We start from the raw sequence: 22,467 nt of genomic DNA, 5'->3' as shown, positions 1-22,467 counted from the left end.
GAATTTTATTTTTATAAAAATAGGGGGGACCGCTGGAATTGGGGGGGGGGGGATTTTTTAATCCACGATAGTGGGCTTGTCGTGGAGAAGAAGACGAGTTTATAGTTTCAATGTAAAACGTAGTATAATACTACGTGTTAGTAAGTAAAACGTAGTATTATACAACGTTTCACATTAAAAAAAAGAATTAACAACTAAATCGCAGTATCATACTACGTTTTGTTTTAACGACTAACTTTCCGTTAATCTAAATCGCAGTATAATACTGCATTTTAGTTAGAAATGTAACTTTGTTTTTTTAGCTGTAGAAATATATTTTGAGTCAAAAAAACCATTATTTTGGTTTCGGACTCATATTTTTAGCCCAATAAGTGAATTAAGATATTTTTAAAACTTTTTCAATAATTTAGGGCAATTTTAACCTTTTCCATTTTTTTAATACTAAGCCAACAAAACCCTAAAAACCCTAAGAGATTCGTGAACCCGAACGCCGGTTTCAAGTTCCCATAGTTCTTCTTCGGCGAAGTCGGCTGACGAATTCACCACTCCCACGCGCCACCACCATTACCGGTAAACTCCTCACTATCTCTTTTCTTCCGTTAATTGAATTTTTCTCCGTTAACCTGAATGTTTACTTGTTTCCAATGTAATAAAGGATGTACATTAATTTGGTTTTAATTGTTCATATAGCCGTCACCAATTAGTTTGAGATTGAAGTGTAGTTTATCATTCATTGTGTTGTCTAAACAAACAATTTTCACTTTTTAATTATCTTATTCCAAGTATTATAAATCAATTAATGTGAGTGAGCCGTAAAATCAGTTTATTTAAATGGTCCTTAGATAGAGGTGAATCCTACAGGTCTTGACAGTCAATGTCTAACTATTATATATACATGTTTTTTGGGTTTGAAGGTTATTAGTTTGTCAGAGAGTGAACTGACCTCAATTCTGCTTACTCTGAAGTTGAAAGCTGTAGGAGAAGAGATCAATATGCGGGTGAAAGTGATATCTCGGTCTACGGATGAATTTACTCGCGAACGCAGTCAGGACCTCCAGGTTTGGCCATTCTATCATTTTTAACTTTGTGTTGTAGAATTGTGATTTCGCGCCACGCCAAGCACAGTCCTTGATATCTTGTAAATACTAACTTGCATGTTGATCTTTGCTGATCAGAGAGTTTTTCGTAACTTCGATCCCAACCTTCGACCTCAAGAGAAGGCAGTGGAATATGTTCGCGCGCTGAATGCAGCAAAACTAGAGAAGGTTTTTCCTGTTCCCTGACCTGATTTTTATTGTTTTCTTTTGTTTGAATGTGTCAATTTAAGTTCTTTTTAGATATTTGCGAGGCCATTTGTTGGAGCGATGGATGGGCACATTGATGCCGTCTCTTGCATGGCAAAGAATCCTAATCACTTGAAAGGAGTATTTTCTGGCTCTATGGATGGTGGTATGATCCTTTTTACGTCTTTTGTGTTTATACATTCTTGCGTAGCCTCAAGTTTTCTCTTTTCAAAAACATTTATGTGAAATGACTAGAAAAAACTTGCAGCATTTTGATGATACGTTTAGGAAAAAAAAAGAAATTAAAACTTTAACCTTGACAAATAATTCATTGAGGTATTGCTGGCTGAAAATATTAAAATTATATTTATTAATTACTTCGGGCTTCTGAACAGTTTTTGTGTTCTTGCAGATGTTCGCCTATGGGATTTGGCTACCAGGTAGTTATGCATTGTAGTTGTTTTAGTTATTACTTAATACGGAGTAGTATTTTATTGTAACAAGCATGATTTTATATAACCTTTGTGCATTTTTCGTAAGGTAAGAATCTTTTGGACCATATCAATGTTTTCAGTTTACAAGCACTTAGAACTCAACAACAACAACAGCAACAATAACCCAGTAAAATCCCACAAGTGGGGTCCGGGGAGGGTGGAGTATACACAGACCTTACCCCTACCCCTACCCCGAAGGGGTAGAGAGGCTGTTTCCGGAAGACCCTCGGCTCAAGAAGACGAAAATAAATAATAGATCACTGACAACAACAAAAGCCAGAAAAATAATATCAGAAACAGAAAATAGATGGAAAAGCGATAACAATAACCAGTAATAATATAAAAAACGTAAATAGTGTGGAAACATTATCGGCCTAGCCCCGCCCCCGGTACAAAGTAGAAGTGTGGAACTCAAAAGTACTTTTTGATTACATTCCCATGAAGTTAGGAATATACGTGAAATTCTGATCATGAGAGCTGAGGGTAATTATTTTGGATAACTAAATGTCGATTCCAAATTCTTTAAAGCATTTGTTTTCCCTTTACTTCTACTGATTCACAATTCCCTAGGGCTTTTTGCATTCCATGTTACTGCTGGTAGTTGACTCAAGCTTTATGGGATATTGTTATCCCCAATTTTTGTCACGTTTTGCACTTCTTTTAAATGTTTCATCTGTGGAGAAGTACTTGAAGTATGAATTTTTTTTTTGTTTTACATACAATGTGATGCCCGATTCTTCTTCCTTCGCATTTTTTCTTTTTTCCCTTGAGGTACGTGACTGGCCTATTGAAATTCTTAGCTTGAAGTTATATGCAGTGTTTCATCTGTAACCAGCAATCAGAAGCATGTTAGTGGATTTTAAAAAGGCTCTGATATTCAGTGTCCATTACTTGATGAATAGTTCATGGGTGCTCTTTTGAAATTTCTTTTTATCCCAGTCATGATCCTTAAAATAATTGTGTGCCAAATGTTTTTTGCAAAACAAAATAGGCGGACAGTACGTCAGTTTCCTGGTCACCAAGGTGCAGTACGTGGTTTGACAGTGTCTACGGATGGCCGTATTCTTGTATCATGTGGAACTGATTGCACGTAAGGCTTCATGAGAAATATTGCACGTGAGGATACGAATTTAAATAATGAATATATTCCTGTACTAAATCTGATCCACTGTGCTTTGCACTACTTTACTGTAGTCTTAGGCTCTGGAAAGTTCCTGGTGATACTCTATTGGAGTCAGATGATGGGTCTGGTAACTCATCCCAGGTAAATGCATTTCTAGCTTTCTGTTGTTTGCATGCATGAACTTGTTGTGCCCGATTGTCTAACAAACTGAATTCTTTTATTCTCAGCCATTGGCTGTGTATGTTTGGAAGAATGCATTCTGGTATGTATTTGGTACTATTGCACTTGCAAGACGATTTGTTACTTAACTACAATAATAACTTTATTCATTTTTCTGTAGCTTCATGTCTTAAACTGCTGATGTTTTTGTTCCATAGGGGTGTTGACCACCAATGGGATGGTGATCTTTTTGCTACTGCTGGTGCTCAAGTTGATATTTGGAACCATAACAGGTCTGCTTACCTGTTTCTTGTATCTTTTCTGCTGCCAAATATGTGCAGTTTTTAACACATTTTACTCACCTGTGAACCAGGTCTCAGCCGGTTAATAGTTTTGAATGGGGGAATGACACAGTGACATCTGTTCGGTTTAATCCAGGAGAACTTAATCTTTTGGCAACATCAGCAAGGTTTTCATTCATTAAGACTCTAGAGCCTTCTTTTCTTCTTTTGCTTTGTTGTTTGTTGGGAAAGGATTGGAGGTCTTTTTATATTAGTTTTCTGCCCTGATCCATAACTGATCTTTTGTTTTAATTTAGTACAAATTACTTTTTATTCAAGGTAATCAATCTATTGGTGTTGGTTCATATTTTCATATGTCTATATGTGATACTCCTTTTCTTTAAGGTGACTACAGCCTAGGTTATCTCCATGTCCTTTTCTTTTTCTTCTGATACTTGCGTGCATCTATTTTACTGGGTTCCTGCATTGTCCGATCATGTAGTTTCCATGTTTAAATAGAACCCTCTTTTTTGGACATAACCTTTCTCAAGTTATATATCTCTAATCCTTTTGAAATTTCACTATTATGTGCATCTATGTTTTCAACGTCTTGGACAATTATTTATGCAGTAGTTGCAGCTTCTCTGATCATCAAATTAAAACTACCAAAAAATAGTTAGTGTTATCCATTTTTTGGCCTGCAGCTACTTATTGTGTAGTATTTGATCTTTCTTGCAGTGACCGTAGCATAAACATATATGATTTACGGATGTCTACACCAGCTAGAAAGGTTATTATGCGGGTAAGCAGCACAATTGTCTCTGTGAAAATTACTGCTAACGTATAAGTGGGTCTTGTTTAGGTAAAAAGCTGGCCCATAAGCTACTTATTTTGATAATTTGTAAATGAGTGAGGCGACCCATTTCATTCTGGCTTTGAACATTTTTTGAGTGATTGGCTTGTTCATAGGTTCAGTGGTCATGTTAAAAGAGCTGCGTCAATCTACTTTTAAGTAATGTATCTGCTTTGTATTATTTCAAAAGGTCATTTCTGACTTTGTATCTTTTTTTTCAGACAAAAACTAATTCTATAGCTTGGAATCCCATGGAGCCAATGAATTTCACTGCCGTGAGTGCAAGATGATAACTTTGTTCTCCTTTTCATGTATCTTGTGTTGCTTTCTCGTGATTCAAGTCATGATGCTTTTTTGCTTTCAGTTCCGTGATCACCCCTTCCTGATTCCTGTTCCCAAGAAATAGTTTCGTTTTTATGTTATGTTGTTTCCCATGTTTGGGGGGTGGGGGGTGGGGTGGGGTGGGGTGGGGGTGGGGGAGCAAGTTTAGTAACCTTGTGAGGTGTTTAATTTCTACTAAATATAGATTACGTGTGGCAGGTCACTTACATGTGACTTTGAAATTTGTGTTTTTTTTGGGGGGAAAAGGTACTATTAGATTTGATTAGCTGGAACTAAAATGAAGAGGAACAACTTGTTAGTCACTACAATAGTCAACTCCTAATTTTGTGTATTTCCCTTTAATTGAAGTTCGCGTTCGTATTAATTTAGAATTGACATGAATACATGTTCATATTAGCATGTCACTTTTGTGGATATATATAGTAAAATGTAACATATAACATCATCTGAACGTCAAGGTAGAGGTTTGATAAGCTGCGAGTTTTTAACATATATAGTAAAATGTAACATATAACATCATCTGAACGTCAAGGTAGAGGTTTGATAAGCTGCGAGTTTTTAATCCTAGAGATGGACTACTCTGTTGTAAAGCCGCTTACTTTGGCTAAATTTCTGGGCCTGAAAGCAGGCCTTGACATCACCACAACAACAGTTGGATCTAAAAAATTATAATGTTCTAAGTTTAAGTTGAACATTACGTCTGCCTGCCTAACCATTAAGATTAGAAAGCTGCTGGATCACTGGATTTCTTTTCCAATAAGCACATGATCACTGTTGGCTACTTTTCCCTGGTTAGCGTTGAAGTTGGAAACTTCAAGGAGAGCGTGAATAGAACTGATCCGTTATGAATCATAGCTAGGAAGCTTAAAGATTCTTCTAGTTAATGTCTCGGTCACACTAATATTTCCTTTGAGGAAGGAATCTTTTCAGTGGTGGGATTAAGTTCCTTTTTGGGAAAGAACTTAAGGCCTGATTTTTCTATATCTGAAATCTGTAACATATACCCTTATAATATTCGGAAATTTTTGGTAAGGTAATTAAACGAAGCTATAGAGCCTATTTTAAGTTTCTTGCGAATTCCGTGATAATTCCTTGACGCACACCTTAAACGGAAAAGTATATGCCCAAATTTTGATGATGAGTAAACCATGATGGTTTAAATGTAATAAAGAGTAAGGTGGAGAATAGTATCATGCTTCCAATCTTTTTCCGATTACTAGGACCACTTTGATTGTTGTAATATAAAGGTAGATTTTAATCATCTTAAATATAGACGGAAACTTGCAAAATTAGATAGGACAAAAAGGTACTGGTTCTTCAAAAGGTCTTTTCTTAGTGAAAGTTGCCTAGTTTGCTTGTAACACCACCCTAACATTATTGCTCGAAGTCTCTGCAGCATTTCCCGGTTATGGGATTGCACCAAGGCTCTGCGCTTAGCCCGTTCTTATTTGCCTTGGTGATGGATGCTTTGACACACCATATTCAAGGGGAGGTGCCATGGTGTATGTTATTTGCTGATGACATAGTTTTAATTGACGAGACGAGGGTCGGTGTTAACGAGAGATTGGAGGTTTGGAGACGGACTCTCGAGTCTAAGGGTTTCAAATTGAGCAGGTCCAAGACAGAGTACCTGGAGTGCAAGTTTAGCACCGAGCCGAGGAAAGTAGGCGGGGACGTGAGGCTTGGGTCACAGGTCATCCCCAAAAGAGATAGCTTCAAGTACCTTGGGTCGATGATTCAGGGGGACGGAGAGATCGACGAGGACGTTACTCACCGTATAGGGGCGGGTTGGGTGAAATAGAGGCTTGCATCTGGAGTCTTGTGTGACAAGAAAGTGCCACAGATACTCAAAGGTAAGTTTTATAGAGCTGTGGTTAGACCGGCCATGTTGTATGGGGCAGAGTGTTGGCCGGTTAAGAACTCCCATATCCAGAGGATGAAGGTAGCAGAGATGCGGATGCTGAGGTGGATGTGCGGGCACACTAGGATAGACAAGATTAGGAATGAAGATTTTCGGAAGAAGGTGGGCGTAGCCCCTGTGGATGACAAGATGAGGGAAGCGAGGCTCAGATGGTTCGGGCACGTGCAGAGGAGAAGCCTTGATGCCCCGGTGAGGAGGTGTGAGCGGTTGGCCATGGTGGGTACGAGAAGAGGTAGAGGGAGGCCTAAGAAGTATTGGGGAGAGGTGATCAGGCTGGACATGGTACGACCGCAGATTTCCGAGGACATGGCCCTTGATAGGTAGGTCTGGAGGTCAAGCATTAGGGTTGTAGGTTAGGGGTAGTAGAGCTTTCCTTACTTCATACCGGGGGTGAGGCGGGGTTGGATTAGGGTTGATCTTAGATGGTTTGCAGTTTATGATGATCCCACACTATCCTTGCTGTTTATCTTAGCCCCGGGCCTTAAGACTCTGGTTACTGTTAGTGCATGTCATTCATCTTTTGGTGGTTATGCTTCTGTTACTATTACGGTTTCTACTGGAGTTACTAATGAATTGTCTTTTCTTGTTTTTTATTTCCGTCTTTCTGAGCCGAGGGTCTATCGGAAACAGCCTCTCTGCGCTATCGGGGCAGGGGTAAGGTCTACGTACAAATTACCCTCCCCAGACCCCACTTTGTGAGATTTTACTGGGTAGTTGTTGTTGTTGTTGTTCTCTGCAGCTTAAGTAGAGCATTGTACCTTTGTCATGAACGCACTGCCTTTATGTGAAATGTTGCTATAGCTGTGTTTTACTTTGTTTTGCTTCAGTAGGCCCCCTTTTACAATTACGTGATTCTGAACACTTAGTAGTGAATGCAATTTAGGAGCTCGAGGGGTTGAGTGCATGCATAAAACAAGGGCATGGGTCTCACTTGGTCTTTATTTTTTAATCTTTAGTGGTTGTTCTCAATATGAATTTCATATATTGTGTGGTTTTTTTGCAATGACTCTTCGCATCTTATTGGGGTAGGCTAATGACGATGGCAAGTGCTACAGTTATGATGTTAGAAAGTTAAATGAAGCCAAATGTGTGCATAAAGATCATGTCTCCTCAGTGTAAGGCATCATCTCTTCATTTACTGCAGTTTGTGTTGGATTTTACAAGTTGTGTGCGCTAATAAGTGTGGTATATTTGCAGGATGGATATAGACTATTCACCAACCGGTCGAGAATTTGTTACTGGATCTTATGATAGAACAGTAAGTTCCTTTCAAGTTTATTTATTTGTTCACCTAGTGCCCTCGGCACTTTGACCGAATTACATTTGTAGGTGAGAATTTTCCAATATAATGGTGGTCACAGCAGGGAAATCTATCACACTAAGAGGATGCAGAGGTTTCACTCTATATCTTGATTAAGAAGCATCTTTTCTGTTTTGTTATTAGTTATGATGTAGTTATCCCAAATTATAATGGACCGTCTTGGCTACTTAATGTACTTGCACTTTCAAGTGAATGTGTTTTCCTGACATCTATCATCAACTCAGGGTATTCTGTGTCAAGTTCAGTTGCGATGCAAGTTATATTATCTCAGGAAGTGACGATACCAACCTTCGTCTATGGAAAGCAAAAGCATCTGAGCAATTGGGAGTTGTATGTACCTACATTCTGCTTGATTCACTTGGTTTATATATTGTGTTCTGGGAATGTGTGTACATGTTTCTTTTCTGCTTTTAGATGAGTTCTGGGTTTGAATCGTTCTGAGATTTTACCCCTCTTTAATGGTGGATTGGTTTCAACACAGTGGTAAGATTGAAAAAGTGAGATCAAGAGGTCGTAAGTTTTTTACACGCATCCATTCTAGTTTCTTGGGCTGCTTAACATGGGGAAATTTGTGGTTTTAGTTTATGAAAACAAAAGATTTTTTTACATTTCTTCAGTAGAAATCTTGGACACGCAGAATTATGAGTAATTAGAGTTTGTTAATTAGAATGCTGCAAGTACATGAAACGGAGATCCCAAACTTGGAAAAAGCTTTTGGTCCCTTCATTAAAATTCTTGCACAAGCTAGAGTATGATGTGCAATAGAGAAAGGAAAAAAGGGAAAGAAACATAGCTGTAAGTGCATAGAAGAAAAGTAAATCCTTAGAACACCTTAACATGAAGAAAAATGAATCCTTGTCAATAATCAAAATGTTTGGAAAAAAGAAGGGAGAAAGTTATAACCTGTGAAATGATTAACAAGCGCAGGAACTGTTGTGCAAAAAGAAAAGAAAAAATGTCTGTCTTGGAACTGTTGTCCAAAACTTTTTCCTGAAAAGTATGGTTTGTGACCATATTTAGGACAACTTGAAATTGTCTCTGCCCTATTCCCTTTGAAGCTTTTTTATGTGCATCAGTTTAGTTCACACAAAATGCCTTCAACTAATGAACAACATAATTTGCTCCTTAGTATTTCTGGAGGGCGAATATCACACTACTGCTTTTAAAAGAAAATGGAAAAGAATGCTATGTGATGTAGCTTCCTTGATTGTTCTGTAATTCTGTTTCTGGGGGTCGTATCAATTGTTTTTCTTCACATCAATCATGAAGAGCTAAAAATTGTGTTCTTGCAGGTTTTGCCAAGAGAGCGGAAAAAACATGAATATTTGGAGGCTGTCAAGAATCGTTACAAGCATCTTGCTGAAGTCAAGCGCATAGTCAGGTAAACGTTCAACTTGACTAGGAATCTTGTCTTAGGGCCTTAGTCCATTGGGGTACCAAATTGTAGTTGATCTTTTTTGTTAACTGGTAAGTAACCTCATGTCCACCCGGTGCGAAAACCTTGTTAGGCTGAGACCTATATTCTGCTAGCTCATAAGCCTGAACAAAAGCTGCATGGTTAAGCTAAAGCTAGAAGTTCAGAAGAAGATAATTACCATGGTCAAATTTTTCTGTGCACATATTTGTTACTTTTCTATTCCTGCTCCTTTGGAGGTTGAATATCTGATAAGATTCTCAGTGAGCCCAAAAGCTTTGAGGTTATCTTCATTCCCCTTTTATTATGATTTTGCAGACACAGGCACTTGCCAAAACCAATATACAAGGCAACAAAGCAAATACGGGAGATGACTGAATCTGAGAGGCGGAGAGCCGGGAGGAGGAAAGCTCACAGTGCCCCAGGAAGCATTCAGAATGAGCCATTGCGAACGAGTAGAATTATCAAAGAAATTGAGTGAAAAGGGTGGATGTCACGATCTGCTAATGCATGCTACCCAGGCCAACCTGAACAGTGAAGAAGGCTATTACCATTTCACAGTGTGGACAGGGCCATTGGGATAGTAAATTTTATAACAAAGGGTAGAATCGAAGAGATCTTACATCGCATGTAACTTTGAAATATATATAGTGGCTGTTTCTAGTTGTTGAGCTTATGTTACTGCCATGGTTGTAATGGGAAATTTTGTGATGTAATCAGTTATTCCCTAGTTTGAAAAAGGAAAAACTTAATTGCTCCTCTTGTTGGTAACATCAATTTCTTGTTTGTCTAATTGCGTCGTATGACTATTATTAAGGTTGCTTGGGTGCTTTGGCTAGTGCACAGCCTTGCTTTTACTCTTTAAAAAGATTTCTTTCTTCATTTTACAGGTGAATTGCATAGCCTTTCCATGTGGTTTCTATTATAATTAGGAATATTTACTTCAGCTATGATCTGGGATATATTATAAATATGCCCTTGTTTTGAGTAACTCTAACCAAATCTATCCAATTGTCTGTTTTGCAAAAGATGATATCTTCTTAAATATAGAGAATGAAGACAATCATAACACGAAAATATTGGCAGTCAACGATTAAAAGTACGCATAATGAAAAGAATTATCAAGAGAAGGTTGTTCAATATAATTTATTTTGAAGTGCCATTAATAGAATCTTTCCTTTTGTTCCCCCTCTTTCATTTGAATAATTACTTTCAACTTAAATATACAGTTTGTTATCCGTTTTTACTTATATGATACTCTTTTCATTTTGAGATGCTCCAAAATATTTAGCACCATTGTTACAACTTTTCGAATTCAAGTTCTTTAGAATTTAAACATTTATATGCTGTTTTCCATAAGAATAACTTTCAACTATTATTTTTAGTATTTATTCGACCATCACATAAGTTAAATTTAATATTTTGAACTAACCAAACACAATCGAAAAACGAAACAGAGGGAATATAGAGTGTTAGCTTGATTAAGATTTATTTGAAAAAGAAACAACTGAAATCTTTGGAGAAGCGTTTGACACTAATCAATATCTTTATCTATTGATGAGTTCAAAAAATATTATTAAGATTATTATCATGAAAAATACAGGTGTGTATATTTTCTCCTTCTTGGTTGGCACGTATGCTACATATCTCTTTAATATTTTTATCTACCAATATTCCATGTATCTATTGCCGCAATTTGCAGGTATCTGTATGGGCTAAAAATTGTCATAGTCATATGCGAGCCTAATCGATATTAAGAAAGCCTTCGAAGGCTGCCACGTGTTATTAATTTGGTTTCAACGAAGTAATAACATGGTTTCAACGAAGGATAAAGGCGAGGTCGAGGATTCAACGGAGGTCGAGGATGAGTACTCCCCTTAGTAGAGCAGTAACGACTAGTTTTAGAGATAATACTTTAAAGGAAATATTCCTATGAATATTCCTCGAATCTGTACTATTAAGGTTTTGTAGCCCATATGCCCTTATAAATAAAAAGAGATGTGGTTATAGAGGGGGATTGGATACTCTTAGTAAAAATATAATACATTGACATTCTCTGAAGATTCTTGCTTTATTATACACATACAAAATACACCTTTTCTTTAGATCTGTATCTAACTTTTTTCCACAATCCAAAGAAAATTCGAATATTCAAAAGCTCATAAATTATTTATAATTGTCAGAGGGAATACTAAAGAATTTCATCCCATTTCAGTTGACTCACTTGCATTTATTTACATAAATACCATTATATATATCATTTACTACTCCCTCTGTTTCAATTTATGTGAACCTGTTTAACTGGGCACGAAGTTTAAGAAAAATGAAGACTTATTGAATTTGTGGTCTTAAGCTAAATTATTTTCAAATTTAGAAAGGGGTCATTCTTTTTAGAACTGACCAAAAAAGAAATAGGTTCACATAAACTGGAACGGAGGGAGTACTATTTAATGCTATTCTTTTGTTCTTGGGCCATTGAATATTGATTTACTATTGCCCATTTATTGCCATTTGAATAACATCTCTGATATCTCACCACTAAATCAGTTAAACAATATTTTGGATACTAATATTGGCTAAGATTAACTCTATTCTTTTAGAAAATCTAATTGTTAAACCTAGATCTAAATTTTGGGTCAAACAGTTTGGCGCCGTGTGTGGGGATTTTCTCAGCCAATCTCTTAGTTTCCATTAGATTTACAACTCACGTGACCCGCTAATCTAACAAACCACAATGTTTATTTCCTTTCCAGTACACAAATCTCCATGGCAGGTAAACGAGGAAAGGGGACCAAAGCGGTAGATAATCTTCCTCTCAACTTCATGAGTGCTATCAACGAAGGCTATGAGACCCATGATGAGGAGACAACGCCCATAGCTTCTCCTAGACGAGAAAGGTCACCTCTACCTTTCTACAATACGACAAAATCAAACTGGAAAGAAGCCTCCATGTCCACGGGAGAGGGGGCACCACCCGCTATGAAAAACCTCCTCAAAGCATGGCTAACTGATACTCTAGTCAGCATACTCAGTAAACAAGCTCTATGCACGACCATAGAAACAACAAAAGTCCATGCAGCACAACACGAGGACGAATAGGATGACTAACCAGTCCCTCCGACTTCAGGCAAACCTCACACTGTTGCTGATAATACATGTGACAGCATCCCTGCCGCCGTGCCGCAATGAATGGAGGAAATGAAAAACGAAAACAAGGCGCTCATAGACCAAATGAAAGAGCACCAGGAACGGGTAGACAAAATACCTAGCTCCCCCAAATTGCTGCCAAAAAAGGATGTCTGTAGGTTCGTAAAAGCAGTAGTACAATGAAGAAGCGACTTCACATGCCATACCAAAGACCTACAAGATGCTCCCATATCTCAGAATCTACGATGGGACCACCGACCCCGAAGATCATGTCACTCACTACGTTATCGCTGTGAAAAACAACGACCTCACCAAGGAGCAGGTGCCTTCCATCTTGTTGAGAAACTTTGGCAAAACCCTCAGTGGAGGGGCATTGATATGGTATTCACAGTTACCAGCCCGTTCCATAGAAACGTTCAATATGATAACAACACGATAGGGGATTCAAGAATTACTAAAGAAAAACAAGAAAATCAAGAAACTTGCGGAAGCTAAAAGAAAGTAGAGAAACGAAAAAAAAAAGACAGAAAATTAAACATATATTGAATTCAAGAAAGAGTTTCTTAAACTCAAGAAGTCTATTCTTGAAGTTGAATCCTAACAACAACAATTAGCTAACAAAGAACTAATTACCTTTGATAGAAAATTAAAAACAAGAGATAGATTGTGAAACCCGACCCTTTAGAATAACAAGAACAACAATAAGCCTAAACTTATCACGTTTCTTGAATACCTAGAAGTGATCTAAGATTTCGAAAGAGTTTAATCTTACCACCTTAAGTTGATTCTTGAATGTTGAAGAATAAATCCAAGAGTAGCCACACGCAAGAGCGCAAGAAAAATCTCACAATTTTTATTGATAATAATCTGAAATCTAAGTCTAAAAACAAAGAAGACACCCCTTATATAGGTAGGAGGGGTCACGAAATTAAGCCTAAAAATTAAGGAAATAAAGTCCTAAACTACTTGGGCAACAAGTCCAACTACCTTGGGAAAAGGAAAATTACTAGGAAACAAAAACCAAGTCAATCTTGGAAAGTAACTTCAACAATCTTAGGAAAAGGAAAAAATAACCTTAACTAACTAGGAAAGAAATAAATATAGTCCCAAAATATATGGAAATAAGTCCCAAACCAATCTTGGATAGAATCTTGAAAATCTTGGAAATCTTGAAGGAAATTTGCAAGCAACCTGGCACCAGCTTGCACTCAACCTTTAGCACGCCTATTGTACCCTTCTTGAACATCAAGTAAGTCATTTTTATGTTATAAAAACGTGGATTTATGTAGGACTTCATAGGCTACAAGGTTGGACACATTTTAGGTGCCAAATTGGTCCAAGAGTGGCCTGATTTGGACCTTCTTCAAAGGATGTTTCTTGAGATCTAATCCACCTATTCTTGGACATGAATTTGAGCCATAAAATATTATAACACCTATATAACTCATATCCTTTATCCTTAAGCTCTTCCTCCCAACTAACAGCTTCTTTGATCGCTCCTAAAGTCCAATGATCTTGTTTTGCAACTTTTTAGCTTGAGTTTTTGTTAAAGGCCCTCTTTGAGATTCCAAAGCTTCATCCCTATCCTTGAATAGAATTGAGCTTCCTAGGATGCTATCACAATAAATGGCCGATAAGTTCGTGACGGCACATGTCGAGGCCAAGAAAGCTGAAACAAGTGTAAACGACATTTTCGCCATTAAGCAATCCCCTGGAGAGGGACTAAGGGGCTTTCTCACCCGGTTCAATAGTATGAGGATGGCCTTACCAAATGTTTTCGAAGGAATGGCCGTCGTAGCCTTTCAGAATGGTTGATCAGAGAGGGTTCGAGGGCAGCCAAAAAGCTACTGAGTCGGTTAGTGAAGTATCCATCGGCCACTTGGGATAAAATCCATAATGCCGAGGTCAGAGCAGACGATGACAACCACAACTGACCAACTCGACGACTTACCTCGGTACAATCCGAGCCTAGAAAAGAACGCAGGGATAATATGAGGAGAGACCACCCGATATCCCGGCTAGGTAGGGAACGACACCGGTCCTATGTCAGGGAACCTCCCTTCGTTATAAAGATGGCCTGTCTAGGCTGAGATAGGGACTCACAGGAACGATAGAGGTATGCCTCCTTTGTTATCTGCTTACAATTTTTGTGTTTCACCTACAGAAGTGGTCTTCGCTCTCGAGAAGCTCGGAACGAAGGTAAAATAGCCACCGAAGATGTGATCTGATCCCACCACCAGGAAATTTGACGTCCTCTGCAAATTCCAATAGGAACATGGACATAAAATAGAAGACTGCATCGCCTTAAGACTTGAGGTAGCGAGCTTGATGCAACAACAGTACCTCAAAAAACTACTCAGCGACAAGGGAAGGAACACCTTAACAAGGGGTCGAGAACGTCCAGGCCCACGAAAGCCACCTTCACCAGCTAGTATCATCAATATGATTATTGGTAGCAGTAATGATGACTCTATCAATGGCTTCAAGTTCACCGCCACCCATAAGATCAAAAGATCAATCACCCACGAATGGTATGATACAATCGAGGAAAGCATCATCTTCGATGAGTCGTATGCTGACGGTTTGACTTTCCCTCTCAATAATGCACTTGTCATTACTTTATGAACCTTAGATACTGATGTAAAGAGAATTATGGTAGATGAAGGAAGTGGAGCGTGCATCATCCATCCCCGAGTCCTCGCATAGATGAGACTTGAGGATAAGATAGTGCCACGCTGCATCACACTAACCAGTTTTACAATGTAGTTGAATGGACTTAAGGGGAGATTACACTCCCTGTTCTCGCCGGTGGAGTAACTCTAGAGACAACATTCCACATCATAGACCAGGACACTACATACAATGCTATCATAGGATGACCATGGATACACCCCATGAGAGCCATCCCCTCCAGCTTGTACCTAGCGATCAAATTCCTAACACCTTGGAGAATATTCAGCATACAAGGAGAACAACGCACGTCCCGGAATGCTACCGAATCACCATGGACAACACGACAACTCAACAAAAGAAAGATAAGAAAAAATAAGCATAGGAATCAACAGGGTCGAGGTCGTCACAAGGTGAAACAAAGGAAGTCGTTATGGACCCGAGATGGTCGAAGCAGCAGGATCGACCATAGAAGACCTCGACCCCGTCCAACTAGATCATAGAGACCTTAGTAAAAAAGCCTATATCGGTTGTAAACTCCGAGAACCAGGTAAATTTAGTCAATTCTTAATGGCCAACGTATATTTGTTTGCCTTTAGTAATGCAGATATCCCAGGCAACCCAAAGAGATCGCCACTCACAAACTGAACGTCGACTCCTTCTACCCTTGGTAAGGCAGGTCCGACAAAATTTCAACCCCACCATCAACGAAGCCGTCCATGAGGAAGTAGAAAATTCATTGGCGAATGACTCTATCAGGGAATCGAAGTACCCCAAATGGATTGACAATGTAGTGATGGTCAAAAAGAAAAATGGAAAATGGAGGATGTGTGTGGACTTAACAAACCTGAACAAAGCATGCCCGAAAGATTCATTCCCATTGCCACATATCGACCAACTCATGATGCAACGGGAGGGCACGAGCTGTTGATTTTTCTGGACGCCTACTCAGGTTACAACCAAATACTCATGGAGGAAGAAGACCAAGAGAAAACTACATTCATCACCCATATTATAGGATTATGCCATTTGGATTAAAGAATGCAGGGACTACCTATCAAAGGTTAGTTACAAAAATGTCCAAAGATCAAATCAACAAAACCATGGAGGTATATATCAACGACATGTTGGTCAAATCCGCAAAAGCAGAGGATCATATCGACCACCTAAAGGAAGCTTTCGATATACAAAGACAATACAAAATAAAACAAAACCCCGAGAAATGCACATTTTGCATAGCCTCAGGAAAATTTTTGGGCTTCTTAGTATCACAGCGAGGAATTGAAGTCAACCCAGATCAAATTAGGGCTATCGACGGGATACTTGAGCAATTGACTACTATGGAACAAGTCCAAAGATTAACCGATCGAATTGCTACCCTATCCAGATTCATCTCGTGGTCGTCTGATAGATGCCACAGGTTCTTCAACGTACTCAAAAAGGATAACGACCTCGAGTGGACGCTCGGGTGCATATAAGCATTGTGATAACTGAAGGCATACTTGTCATCACCACCCTTGCTCTCGAAGCCCGAGCCCGGGGAGCATCTCCTCATCAACCTAGCCGTATCCGAAGTAGTAAGTGCAGTCTTGGTTCGAGAAAACAAAGGTATGCAATATCCTATTTACTATATCAGTAAAACACTTGTCAATGCCAAGACGAGGTACCCACACCTCGAGAAATTGGCCCTAGCCTTGGTCGTAGCTTCACGAAAGCTTAGACCCTATTTTCAGTGCCATCCTATCTCGATCGTCATCACTTTCCCTTTAAGAAGCATACAACACAAGCCCGAGCTGTCGAGGAGACTGGCCAAGTGGGTCATCGAATTAAGTAAGCATGACATCACTTATCAGCCTCGCACAACAATAAAGTTGCAAGTACTCACCGACTTCATCGTAGACTTTAGCACAAAAGTAATGCTGAGGCTGAGAAGGAAGCCACTCAAGCTTCCCTTCAAACATGGGACCGCTGGGTCCTATACATTGATGGCTCGTCCAATACTTCCAGGTCCGGAATGGGACTCGTACTCGAGGTCCCCACCGACGAAATAATTTTCCAGTCCATACAGTGCCCGGATATGACTAGCAACGAGGCGAAGTATGAGGCCGTAATTATAGGGTTAAGACTTGCTCTCAGATGTGGGGCGAAGTGGTTGAAACTCCATTGTGATTCTCAGCTCGTAGTGAACCAAGTTACTGGACTTTCTAAATCAAAGAACAAAGGTTGCAGAAATATCAAACCGAGATATGCAAACTGCTGCTCAATTTTGACGAATGCGAGCTCGACCAAATCCCACGAATTCAAAACATCGAGGCAGATGGCCTCACTAAATTGGTCGCCGCCACAAAAAGCATAACAGCCGGAGCCAACAACATAGATCAGCTCATCGACTCGGCAGTAGACCAAATCGAGGTAAAATCTGTAAATTTAATCGGGACTGGAGAAATTGTATTATTGCTTATTTGCAGGACGAAGTCCTTAGAAGCGACAAAAAGAAGAAGCTAAAAAGCCGAGGATTCAAGCCAGATACAACCTCTTCCACAACGACTTATACAAAAGGACATATGGCGGCGCCTTGGCAAAATGCTTAGGCCCAAACCAAACCCAATGCGTCCTCGAGGAAGTCCACGAAGGTCATTGCGGCGCTCATTCCGGCCATTGAGCACTTGTCAGGTGCCTCATACATGGCGGGTATTATTGGTCCACCATGAAGAAAGACGCCTTAGAGTTCGTAAAGAAATGCGATCAGTGTCAGAAGTACGCCCCAATAATCCATCAAGCAGGAAGACACCTATATTTAGTCACCTCTTCATGGCCATTTATTAAGTGGGGAATAGGCATCGTGGATCCATTTCCGTCGGGACGAGGTAATGTAAGGTTTCTTTTAGTTTAACTGACTATTTCTCTAAGTAGGTGGAAGCAGGGGCATTCTCCCAATTTCTTGAGCAAGAAGTAATAGCTTTCATATGGAAAAACATCATCTGCCGATTCGGCCTACCTAAAGAAATAAGTTGTGACAACCGGCCCCAGTTCACATGAAGAAAAACCACCGAGTTCTTCAAAAAATAGCATATCAAAAGAATACTTCACCTCCTTACCAAACATCATGAAGAAGAAACTTGAAGAGGCGAAGATACTGTGGCTGGAAATATAACTAGAAGTATTATGGGCACATAGAACTACCCCGCAGATGAGTACAAGAGAGACACCTTACTCCCTAGTCTACGTAATAGAGCAGTCATACTAGTTGAAGTTGGAGAGCCCAGCCTGAAGTACTCAGACAATGAAGAGAATAGAAGACAAGATCTCGATGAGACATTGCGCATAAGGATGGTCACTGAAAAATAACAAGCAGAACGCTACTACAACAAAAAGGCAAAGGTTCGATTGCTCAAAATTGGAGACTACATACTCAAAGCCAAAACCCAAGCAAACAGGGATCCACGAGAAGGGAAGTTGGGAACCAACTGGGACAGACCGTACAAGATTATAGGCAAAGCAGACAAGGGCTCGTTCCAATTGGAAACTATGGAAGGGAAGCTCCTAGAAAACAATTGGAATATCAGCCATCTCAAGTAGTTCAACTTCTAGAAAACAAGAAATGCCCTGTAAGTCGTACTCTTTTTTCCTTACTTGAGTTTTGTCCCAATAAGGTTTTATCAAGGAGGTTTTCAACGAGGAGACGAATGGGACACTTTAAGTTGGAGTACACAAGAGGACTTATTGTTTCATTGTCCGACTCCTCAAGAATCCTAAGTCGAGCAATGAAGGGACTAGATATACTAGGACTAGGATGCCAACTAACACCCAAAACTTGTAATTTTATCCTATGCCAAAGGGCGAAAATGATGTAACTGAAACAAAAACATCGAAATAATAAAGATGCATGTCAGTCAAAACTACTCTCCAAAATGGTATGTTCGACCAGCTCGAACAACGCCTATCGGCCCTAGGCCTCGACTTAATTTAAATGTACGTTTGACCAGCTCGAACAACACCTATCAGACCTTGGCCTAGACTTAATTTAAAGCTCGAACAACAACACCTATCGGCCCTTGGCCTCGACATAACTTAAAGGTACATTTGACCAGCTCGAACAACACCTATCGGCCCCTGGCCTCGACCTAGCTTAAAAAGGTACGTTCGACCAGCTTGAACAACATGTATCGGCCTTCGGCCACGACTCAATCTAAAGGTGTGTTCGATTAGATTGAAAAATACGTGTCGATCCTTGACCACATCTCGACTAAGAGATATACTTGACTAGTTTGAACAAGAGCCGATACGGCCCACGGCTATTCGTCCCAAAGGCTACAACAACCTAGAAGATAACAACAAAAAGAATACAGAAACAAAACATGCAAGTACAGAAACAAAAAGCAGAGATAAACAAGGTATAGTTAAAGTAAAAGTCAACTTTGATATTCAGATGGAAAAGTTTTTACAAGAGATCTCGAAGATGCCACAAAAACATACAAAAAGTTAAAAGAAAACAAATTACCATCACCATCTCTGCCTCCGACGCCCTCTCTATCCTTTCCTTGATCGTAAGCGGAGTCTTATCAAACACTATCCACAAGCCGGTCTACACCCTCTTCCTCATCCTCCTCAGAGTCAGGCTGAGGCATGGTAGGATCATCGCCACAAGCGAGCCGAGCCTCAAGAGATTTAACTCAAGCATCCTCGAGGGCATCCTCAGAAACAGATCCCACCTTATTCAAATAAAGGATCACGTCCAGCCAGGCTTCAACATGGATCCACTCCTCGTACTACTCACGAGGAATATTAGGATACTTGGCCTTCTCGGCCTCAAGAGCAGCAAATCGATCCTGCACCTCGGAGTTTTCCTTGTCCAACTCTCCAATCCTCTCCTCGAGTTGGTCCTCTTTGGCCTGGCCGTTGATAGAGCATTATCCCGCTCGAAACAGAGAGTCCTGTTCGCCAGCTCGAGAATGTCAACCTTTCTTCGAGCATCCAAACGGGAAGACTTCGCCTACTCCAGCATTTGTTGCTTCTCAGAAACCTCCCCTCGAGATCATCATCTGAAACTGACACCCGTCCAACTCGCCTTGTAGTTCGCCTACCTGATTCTGGAGGTTGCTGCATTGGGCTTCCACGCCCTTACTCAGCTCAAGCTCTTCCTCCTTTCTCTTAAGAGCCCCCTCGAAGACGCCAATCCTATCCACGACCGCCATCAACTCCTCATCTTTCCTTTTCAATTCTTCTTCGGTCCCCTCGCGAAGTCGCCTCCGAGCTTCCCGGTACTTTCCACGGCACTCTTCGTACTCACCCTTCAAGTTCACGTAAATTTCTTTACCCTCCGAGCACTATAAATTTCCAGAATCAACATCTGTATATCAAAGAAAGGGCAAAAGTTAAAACTTAGATAAGAGTTAAGGCAAGGGAAAAGAACGAATATGTCACGACCTAAACCGATGGGCCGCAACGGGCACCCGATACCTTGCTCAACCGAGTACCAACGTAACGCATATTTTCGTATCATACTCTTATAGGTAAATGAGATGGAAAGGCTGTCGTGAGATAAGTAGAATAAAACATGAGGAAATGCTCAACTTGATATACCGACTTATACATACGACATACGGGCCTATAAGGCCGGCATGATCCTTTATATACTCAAAACATAGGCCGACAAGGCCATACAAGTATCTGTATACATGGCATCTGTCTATAAGGCTCTACGAGTACATAATATCATAAAGGTCGGGACAGGGCCCCGCCATACTAATCAATCTACGTCCTAGTCATACTGACCAAATAAGCAACTCCGAAGCAATTGGAGCGCACCAACATCTTCCGTTGAGCTGATAGCCTACTTGGAGGACTCTCAACCTGTCTATCGGGACCTGAGGGCATGAAACACATCGCCCCAGGCAAAAGGGACGTCAGTACAAATAATTTACCGAGTATGTAAGGAATGAAAAATTAGTAAATAAAAGACATGAGAGAAATATGGAGTAAAAGGCTCAATATGTATGTCTAAATAGACCTGTGAATCATTTAATGTCATGCATATGCGTATAAATGCCATTCCATGCATGGGTATATGTGTTCACAACATCATCAAGTCTCTGAGGGCATCCCATCATCATCTCGGCCACTGTGGGTAAATCATCAACGTATACCAGCTGATCAGGTGGTGGTACGTATATAACGCATAACCTTTTCCCTTATCCCATATACATATATATACACACACAGACATAGACACAGACACACACACACACACACACACACACACATATATATATATATATATATATATATATATATATATATATACGTGTATATAACGCCATCTGGTCATGGGTCAATGTACATGTATAAATGAATGCAATGCATGAGAAATACGTCAATAAAATATTTCAGAGTGTCATAAGACCATTATGCCTTTGATTAATGTCATCAAGTAAACTTTATCAACTTACGTATTTTCTAAGACCCATGAACAGATGATAGAATAATGGAACATATGGGGAACCAAGAACATAGGCATCTCTAATATTTCTATGAATAGAGTCATTTATGAAAGTTGTGTATTTGCTCGTTTTGTTTGCATCATATGGATCATGCCAAAAGAAAAGAAGGGATAGCCTTAACATACCTGAGCTGATTCTCTTGACAATCCTCTAACATACGTCAATTGCGACAAACACTTAACGACGGATCGAAGTAGGGGAAAATTCATATGATATCCTTGAGAAAGATTGTATCATGCTCTCTTAGAATTGCATCTCGACCAATATAGATTCGCGCTTCTTTTTCCTTTCCGTGCTTGTACACTCAACATAGTGTACTTTTAGAGATACTATTCAAATAGAATCTAAATTTCTCATAACAAGATGAACAAAGAAAATGGCTTTTCTAGGCAAAGTATCATCCATTACTTAGACATCTAGAATCATACCTTAATAAGAAACCTCTTAAAATTATGGACTTTTGTGGGCCCCACTTGATAGGGATGACTTGGCCAAACAATTTCCCTAATTGTGTCACCTGTCTTATGCACTTAAGAGTCACATATATGACTTTATGGCCTATGATAACTAGGGGTTTTTCCATGTTTTATACTCCTTCTTGCTTACGCTTTGGTTATAGATTGTTACAAAATAGTCCCAAAAGGCTCATAAGTGTGCTTGATTGCAGATTTGATCGACAAAGTGACGAAATGTCAAGGATCGGCTCAAAAGGGAGTGAAACCTGCTCAAGTATCAAAGACAAGGCAAACTGAGGATAAAAAGGCCTAGTGCGGCCGTATTCAACTTTGTGCGGCCCGCACTAGGTAGATTCAGAGAGTATGATTCAAGGCAAAACACCTAGTGCGACCGCAGTCCATTCTGTGCGGTCCGCACTAGATAGATTCAGAGAGTTGGCATTTACGAGCTTCGGGCAATGCGGCCGCTGTGCATATTGTGCGGTCCGCAATGAAGACTCCGCG

The 22,467-nt window shown here is 39.8% G+C and overlaps 1 protein-coding gene across 2 annotated transcripts; it reads left to right on the top strand.

The window, feature by feature from the left end:
- Positions 1-450: 450 nt before the first annotated feature.
- LOC109215686 (DDB1- and CUL4-associated factor 13) lies at positions 451-10,027 on the top strand. 2 transcript variants are annotated; one of them, XM_019379800.1, is made up of 18 exons: positions 451-570; positions 966-1,058; positions 1,176-1,265; positions 1,338-1,449; positions 1,696-1,723; positions 2,769-2,867; positions 2,972-3,041; positions 3,128-3,162; positions 3,278-3,352; positions 3,433-3,528; positions 4,079-4,142; positions 4,415-4,468; positions 7,486-7,571; positions 7,654-7,714; positions 7,786-7,850; positions 8,002-8,107; positions 9,070-9,158; positions 9,510-10,027. In XM_019379800.1, the coding sequence occupies exons 2-18, from the start codon at positions 993-995 to the stop codon at positions 9,670-9,672; spliced, it is 1,359 nt and encodes a 452-aa protein (XP_019235345.1). In that variant the 5' UTR covers positions 451-570; positions 966-992; the 3' UTR covers positions 9,673-10,027. The 2 variants fall into 2 exon arrangements, with proteins under 2 accessions (XP_019235345.1, XP_019235346.1); XM_019379801.1 differs by having other exon boundaries at positions 915-1,058.
- The last annotated feature ends 12,440 nt before the right edge of the window (positions 10,028-22,467 follow it).

The sequence above is a fragment of the Nicotiana attenuata genome, unplaced genomic scaffold, assembly GCF_001879085.1.
Source record: "Nicotiana attenuata strain UT unplaced genomic scaffold, NIATTr2, whole genome shotgun sequence".
Lineage (NCBI taxonomy): Eukaryota > Viridiplantae > Streptophyta > Magnoliopsida > Solanales > Solanaceae > Nicotiana > Nicotiana attenuata.
Note: the sequence above shows the minus strand (reverse complement) of the source record. Positions and strands in the feature narration are given on the sequence as shown.